At 40.0% G+C, this 8,769-nt stretch overlaps 1 protein-coding gene across 4 annotated transcripts in view; it reads right to left on the bottom strand.

Moving 5' to 3' along the window:
• LOC139766208 (selenocysteine lyase-like) overlaps positions 1-8,769 on the bottom strand; it is a 66,344-nt gene that overhangs the window by 7,827 nt on the left and 49,748 nt on the right. For all 4 annotated transcript variants that reach the window (XM_071694513.1, XM_071694509.1, XM_071694510.1 and 1 more), the window contains exons 7-8: positions 6,063-6,218; positions 5,021-5,105 (exon numbers count right to left, since the gene is read on the bottom strand). In XM_071694513.1, coding sequence (XP_071550614.1) covers positions 5,021-5,105; positions 6,063-6,218 — 241 coding nt within the window. The remainder of the gene's footprint in view (positions 1-5,020; positions 5,106-6,062; positions 6,219-8,769) is intronic.

Genomic DNA, 8,769 nt, shown 5'->3' with positions numbered 1-8,769 from the left:
AATCCTCCTCACTTTTCACTTTCCTCATTTACACACATATTCAGGTATAGGACCCTGTGGTGCTCCATTGGTGACCTCCACTTACATGCTTCATTTGTTCTTTTCTAATAAGATAATCTATCCATCAATGGAGTCTCCTATTCATTCCTGCTTGATGACCCAGCTTCTTAATCAGCCAACCATGAAGTACAGTATCATATGCTTTATGGCAATCAAGATGCAAACAATCCACTTAACCTTCCCTTTTATCTAAGAGTTCACTGTCACATAGAAATAAATAGGTTTCCTTTCACAAGACCTCCTTTCCCTAAAACTCTGTGCTCTCACTTAGGTAATTTCTCCTCAAGAGAGTCATCCATCTATTTTCTGATTACCTTGTCCAGAACCTTGTAAACCACAAATGTCAGGGAGACTGGTCTGTAATTCAGCATATCCTCCCAATCTCCATTCTTAAAGATAAATAAGATGTTTAGCCTTTTCTGCTCCCTTGGCATTTTACCCTTCTCATGCAACATTTTCAACAGCATTTCTAGAGGTCTGTCTTGGGCACCTGCATGAATCTTCAGCACATACCATGAAATTTCATCTGGCCCATGAGCCTTTTATTGGTCAAGAACCTTAAGTATTGTTAGTCTTTTCTAAATATCTCAACGCTTTCTAAAACCTCCTTCCCATTCCATCTCACTGGTATCAGGGATAGAACTCCTCATACCATCTCACTGGTGTTTGGAAAAACTTTTGGGTTTGTTGTTCAGTCTCTCAAATGTCCATATATCACTTTCATACACCTGAATTTCTTATCCTGATTAAAGTCACTCCTTATGACTTTATCAAAAAGTCTTCTATCTTCTCCTGCCTTGTCCACAACATTCTTTTCAAAGTGTCTTTGTTCCTTCTTTCTTCTACTGCTATACTCATTTCTTGCACTCCTATATCTTGCAAATGCTGACTAGTTGGAGTGCCACTCACATCTTCACCACTGCACATCTCAAAGCTTCTTTGCATCTTACCATAGTTTACCAAAGTATTCTTCCTTCTTTCTTAACCCTACCTCTGTATAAGAGGCTACAGGTACTCATGTTACTATTCTATTGTAAACTTCACAGACCCTTTCATTACAATACACTGGTTCCCAGCAACTGAACTACATTTCTCAAGCTATATCACCACACAAATTGTTAAGGTTTGTGTAGTTTCCATGATTACATCTCATGTTTGGGTCTTATCTCATCATAAAACACACTAACAACCTTCTGCAACTCCTCTTCACTCTCTGCAAACAGCACAATATCAACCACAAACAGGCTTGCCATTAGCTACAATATCTGCCACACTCCATCTCTGCACCCCTTTTCCCTAGTTTTGCTTTCATCTCTCTTTATCATTCCATCCATATACATATATATCAAAAAAGCCATGGAATACCATATATCCTTATTCCACTCACCTCATTTCACACTCTTTCTCCAGGTACATAAAAGCTGTACACAACTTCTTACCTTTTGCTAAATACTTTTCCACCATTTATCATTATTAATATAATCATATATAATCATACTTTAACGCTGTCTCCCGCGTTAGCGAGGTAGCGCAAGGAAACAGACAAAATAAATGGCCCAACCCACCCACATACACATGTATGTACATACACGTCCACACACACACACATATACATACCTATATATTACAACGTATACATATATATACATACATACACATATACATATATACAAATATACATAATTCATACTTGTTGCCTTTATTCATTCCCGTCACCACCCCGCCACACATGAAATAACAGCCCTCTCCCCCTGCATGTGCGCGAGGTAGCACAAGGAAAAGACAACAAAGGCCACATTCGTTCACACTCAGTCACTAGCTGTCATGTATAATGCACCGAAACCACAGCTCCCTTTCCACATCCACATCTGACACATATATCCTCTTTGTCATATGTGAATATACACATACATAAACACCCGTACATGCACATATACATACATATACATATCAACAAATACACATAAACATATAAATAAATACACATAAACACATTCATACTTGCTTGCCTTCATCCATTCCCAGTGCTACCCTGTCCCACAGAAAACAGCATTGCTACCCCCTGCTTGACCGTGGTAGCGCCAAGAAAACAGATTCGTTCACAATCAGTTTCTAGCTGTCAAGTATAATGCACTGAAACCACAGCACCCTATCCATCTCCTGTCCCCACATACCTTTCCATGGTTTACCCCAGATGTTTCACATGCCCAGGCCCTGGTTCAGTCCCTGGGGACAGGGGAGAAAGAATATTTGCAACGTAATCCCCGTATGTCGTAGAAGGCGACTAAAAGGAGTGGGAGCGGGATTCTGAAAACCCTCCTCTCCTAGTATTTCAATTCCTAAAAAGGGAAACTTCACAGACTTATTCCCCTATAACTACTACATGCATCCTTCTCACTTCTGCCTTTGAATAAAGGAACAGCTTTCATCCAATACTCTGGCACAACCTTGTTTCCATGCTAAATTACATATAAGATGCATCCACTCTATCACACTTTCTCCTCCATACTTCATCATTTCAGCTGTAATCCCATCCACTTCAGGTGCCATTCCTACCTTCAGCCTCATTATTACCCTTCTTACCTCCCTCTTTTCTATAAGCCTTTGCACTTGTATCCTCTTCCTTCCCTCCTCCCTACCTATGCATGTAACAACTGCTGCCTCCCCTTCTCCCACACTCATCAATTCTTCAAAAAAACCTCTTTCCATCTTCCTTTCACTTCCTCCTTTTGATTCAACAATTCCCCTTCCTTACTTATCACATCAACATCTCCACTCTTACATCCACCTCTTTCCTTTTTCACCTTCCATTATAGTTTCTTGTCATCCTGAAACTTTTCACTTAAATTTCTTCCAACATCTTCATCTACTCTTTCTTTGCTTTCCTCTATTAGCTTCTTAACATTCCACTTACATATTTTGTATTCTTCCATCCATTGTTGAACTTCCACTGGTACATTTCTACTGAGCAATCTACCACATGCCTTTTTCTTCTCTTCAACAGCATTTCTAATCTCTTCTGTCCACCATGCATTATGCATTGCCCTTTTCATTCCTGTATTTCACTACCTTGTATCCAACTACTGATTTTACAACTTTTACTAGTATTTCTCTTAACACTTTAAACACCTTACTGACACATGACTGCATTCCTACATTCACTGCACTTCCATCTAAGCTTTCAGTTACACTGCTTTCATACTCCTCCCTACATCTTTCCTGATTTATACTTCTCCCTGAACCTCATCCTCACAAGAACCATGATTTGATCAGAGTCTCAAAACAATCCTCTCATGATTCTAGCATCCAGCACAGCCTTTCTCAATCTTTCATCCACTACCACATAATCAAAGCCTTTTGCTCTTCTCTTCCATCATTCCTCATCCATGTATATCTGTGAATCGTTTTGTGCTGAAAAAAGGTGTTCAAAAGGTATAAACCCCTCTCATCAACCATATCCACAAGAGAGCTTTCATTCTCATTTACTCCAGGCACTCCCCATTTACCGACTATCTCACCAATTCCATCACATCCCACTTTCACATTAATACCACCCATTACGACTACATTTCTCTCATTCTCAAAACCATTTATTCAGTCATTAAAAGTCCTCCAGAAAAGCTTCATTTCATCCTTACTTCATGCAGTCTTCATATTCAAAGGCACATATATACATACCCAAGCATATTTCACAATCCCAATCTTTCCTTTCACCCACACTATTCTTGATCCATTCCATTAATGCTCTGCAACACCATCCCATACTCTTGGTGACAGCAGAATTCCACATCCTTCTTTTCCTCTTCCGTGAAAATTTTCACTCATTCCCATCCATACGCACCTGTTCCTTTAACATCCTCATCTTCCACCAAGTCAAACTTTAGCATTACATGATCACTTTATTCAACTGGTTTCTCATATATATTATCCTCAAAACCCATGCAACTTATGTGTGAAGATGAAATTTCATCTTACAGTGATCTACACCATGAAAGTGAGAGGGGGAGAAAGAATACTTCCCACGTATTCCCTACGTGTCAGAGAAAGTGACTAAAAGGGGAGGGAGCAGAGAGCTGGAAATCCTCCCCCTCCCATTTCTTTTTTTAATTTTCTAAAAGAAGGAACACAGAAGGGGGCCAAGTGAGGATATTTCCTCTACGGCTCAGTCGTCTGTTCTCAACACTACCTCACTAATGCAGGACATGTTGAATATGTATGAAAAAAAAATACAGACTGACAGATTTATAGGTAATTCTATGCTGTCTATACTCAAAACCAACTACATTTTACAACAACACACTTTTAACACTGCAAATCAGGTAAAGTTTATGGCAGAAGGGCACACATCAACTGCCTGCTGCAACAACAGAAGTGAGGCTGGTTTCCATGTTAATAAATGGTTAACTAATTCTAAACAAATGAGATGGACATAAAATTCAACTACAGTAAACCATGTCAAAAAATAATAACTTACCTTAGTCCTTGAGCTACAAGTACAGAACACTAAGTCTACAAGTCTAGAAATATTACTACAAGTTCTGCCACGCTGGCATAAAGGAAAGTCTATTTATGCAGCAAACTGTAATTTCTTGGTCTAATAAAGTTCCAGTTGCTCTATGCTTTAGCTGAAATTACTATATATATATATATATATTCTTATCCCTGGGGATAGGGGAGAAAGAATACTTCCCACGTGTTCCCTGCGTGTCATAGAAGGCGACTAAAAGGGGAGGGAGCGGGGGGCTGGAAATCCTCCCCTCATCATTTTTCTTTTAATTTTCCAAAAGAAAGAACAGAGAAGGGGGCCAGGTGAGGATATTCCCTCAAAGGCCCAGTCCTCTGTTCTTAATGCTACCTCGCTAACGCAGGAAATGGCAAAGTTTGAAAAAAAAAAAAAATATATATATATATTCTTATGTCTGCTTATCCTGATGCATTAATTCTTTCATCTAATACATACTCTGATTCTCGGTGTGTGCATGGCATGCTGCCCCACAGCTGGCCTGAACCAAGCGACAGTGCCGTAGAATTTCTGGTCCTGCAACCTGAAACCCAATAACATTACTGTTACAAGTTAATATTCAGCTGTTTCATCTACTTTTATTTTACAGTGTGACCTACAGAGCATAGCAAGCATAAAGATGTTTTGTACACTGTCTTCTCAAGGGAGAAGTTTCAACATAATTTTCAAAAACTTTGCTTATTTCACAAATTGCAATAAAACTTTACTAGCATATGTGATACATCATCAAATGTAATGACTACAGATACTTTGCATAAAGAACTAATGCTCACTAGAACAATTAATAAGCATGAAACTAATGCTCACTAGAACAATTAATAAGCATGAAACAATTTTTCCTACATCCAAAATCATCACATCCTATCTAGGCAGTCTACGTATGTAGAACAAGCCATCACATCACACCATTAATATCACAGTGAACATGTTTTGCTGGAGCATCCATACTTCTAAGTCCTGGCTATCACATTCATACTCACAGGCTCACTATATGTGGACACAAAAGAACGGAAGGTAAAAACGGAATGATCAAAGAAAGAACAAAATAGCAAATCATAAGATCAGACAGTCTACTACATGGAGTGCAATAATAGGTAAGGGTCCAGTTTGTCTGAGTGAACATGACTGCATATGTGCCCAGGCCTACTATATGGAATGCAGTAACAAGTCAGGGTCATTAGTCAGAATGGACACAACTGCATTTGTGCCCAGGCCTATTACATGGAGTGCAGTACCAGGTCAGGGTCCAGTTAGTCTGAATGGACATGACTGCATTTGTGCCCAAGCCTACTACATGGAAAGCAGTACCAGATCAGGGTACAGTCACTCAGAGTGAACATGTCTGCATATATGCCTGGGGCTACTAAATGGAGTGCAGTACCATTCTGAATGGCCATGATTGCATAAATACCCATGGAGTGCAGCACTAAAAGGAGTGCATAAGCCTGAACTCAGAACAATATCCTGGTATAAACTGTACCTGTCTATAATAGAATGAAACAGATGATGTGTTAGGGAGACGAGGGAAGATGAAGTGCTGCTGCTTTGGGCCCCGAGGTGGTATAGAACATGTCTCTGGGTCAGATGGTATGCAGGGGTCCACACAGTTGATCTTCACTTGGTTGCCGAATACTTTCTGATAAAAAGTGTACATTTAGTAAAAAAAAAATTTCATCCTTCAAGTTACCAAAAAATAAAATAAAAACTTTTTTCATACTCTTTTGCCATTTCCCAAAACAGCAAGATAATCCCAAGATCAGACAAACAATAGCCTCATTTGCTCACATCCTCTCTTTTATTTGTTATGTACAATGCACCAAAACCAGAGCCCCCATACACAGAACATTCTCTGGTTTCCCCTGACTGCTTCATATGCCCTAGTTCCACCAACTTAGTGCACACTGCCCCCTGTACATCACAATGCTCCAATGTGTTCTTTCCCATGTGAGACTTTCATCCTCATAATTCAAAGTCTCTTTCACTCCAGCCTTCCATCTCCTTTTTGGTTTCCATATCCCCACTGCTCCCTCCACTTCTGACATGTATAATCTCTGAAGTCAGTCTCTATTCACTCATCATCTCCATATATCCCAACCACATCAGCACACACAGCAGCCTTCAAAATCATACTCCACTCACAACCACACTACTCCTCACACTGTCATTTCATACTCTCTCAACATCCATACAACACTGGTGAGTCGGTTATGCCTTCAAACAAAACCACCCCTCTGTCTTAACAAAGAGTGAACTATCCTTCCACACACTTCTCAATGCTCCCAGAACCTTTACCCCTCTTCCACTCTACAACTTGCTTAAGCCTCTATTGTTCCACCTGCTTCCAAGTCCACCCCCAGGTATCTATAGCATTCCTCTTTCTCCAGGTCCTCTCCATTAAGACTTACTTTCAAACCATCTTGTCTCACTTCTCTGCTGCATCTCATCACCATTCTCATGTTAATATTCACTTCCAACTTTCTCCTTTTGCATGATCAACAAAACTATATGTCACAAGCCTCAAGAGTTTCTCTCTCAAGTCTATACCAATAGACCCATGTCATCAGTGAACAATAACTGATTCACCTCCCAGGTGCCCATACCCTTGACACACAGGCATATGAAAAAATGATGAAATTTAGAGTTAAAAAGAGAAACATCATATTCTTGTTTTCAGGGAATTTATCTTAAACACATTTATACCTACAGAGAAATATCATGTAATGAGCACAAGTGTGCTGGGCAATACATGGCAATGCTGCCTATGTGGGTGTTCCAGATAATCTAAATTCTTGGAAATTACTGTTAAGTATGCATTTTCAACATTCACCCAAATTTCTACACTTCACTGCTCAAGACTACTGTGGGACTCACAGTATATATGAACACATGAAGCAAGTCTTCTCATACTGTCTTCCTGCCTCAGCAGAGTAATGTCAGAGCAAACAACAGAGCCTTACACAAAAATAATTTGATTAGCTCCTTCTGACCCCTACTCCTGCCCTTAAAAGCCTTCTACTATAAACCAGGAAATGTATGGGTAGCACTCTTTCACCCATAACTCCAAGGATATATACATAAATACACTACCATATACAATAAATGGTTAGTACGTTCTTCTCAATTACTAATATCTTTATCAATTTCTATACCTAACTGCCTTTCCCACCTTTGTGAGGTGGCATCCAGAGCAGACGGACAACAGCCTCGTTTGTTTATATCCAGAATCTGGATGTTGTGTAGTCTCTATCCACAGCCAAATCCCATAATTACTCTAAGCTACTTTATCAATGCCTTTGTATTTTAGCTTAATAATACTGTTCATACCAAACTTAAAGCAACTATTTACTTAATGTAAGTACCATCCTACCTTAACAGTACTAAAGTGACGCCCTGAACATTTCTCACCCTCTGAGTCAGGAGAGGGTGTACTGAAATGGTTTGATCACATAGATAGAATGAGTGAGGAAAGATTGACAAAGAGGATATATGTGTCAGAGGTGGACGGAACGAGAAGTGGGAAACCAAATTGGAGGTGGAAGGATGGAGTGAAAAAGATTTTGAGCAATCAGGGCCTGGACATGCAGGAGGGTGAGAGGCGTGCAAGGAACAGAGTGAATTGGAATGATGTGGTATACTGGGGTCAACATGCTGTCAATGGACTGAACCAGGGCATGTGAAGCGTCTGGGGTAAACCATGGAAAGTTTTGTGGGGCCTGGATGTGGAAAGGGAGCTGTGGTTTTGGTGCATTACACATGGCAGATAAAGACAGAGTGAGAATGAATGTGGCCTTTGTTGTCTTTTCCTAGCACTACCTCATGCTCACAGGGGGAGGGGGGTGCCATTTCATGTGTGGCGGAGTGGCGACGGGAATGGATGAAAGCAGCAAGTATGAATATGTACATGTGTCTGTGTATGTATATGTGCATATACAGTGAAATATATAGGTATGTCTATGTGCATGTGTGGGCATTTATGTATATACATGTGTATGTGGGTGGGTTGGGCCATTCTTTCGTCTGTTTCCTTGCTCTACCTCACTAACACGGGAGACAGCGACTAAGTATAATAATAATAAAAAAAATATATATACAGGTGAAAAAGGGGGGAATGCTGTTTCCTGTGTGACAGGGTGGTGACAGGGAATGAATGAAGGCAGCAAGTATGAGTATATACATGTGTATATATC

Source organism: Panulirus ornatus, chromosome 57, assembly GCF_036320965.1.
Source record: "Panulirus ornatus isolate Po-2019 chromosome 57, ASM3632096v1, whole genome shotgun sequence".
In the NCBI taxonomy this organism is placed as follows: domain Eukaryota; kingdom Metazoa; phylum Arthropoda; class Malacostraca; order Decapoda; family Palinuridae; genus Panulirus; species Panulirus ornatus.
The sequence above is the reverse complement of the archived record's forward strand: the minus strand, read 5'-3'. Positions and strand labels throughout refer to the sequence as shown.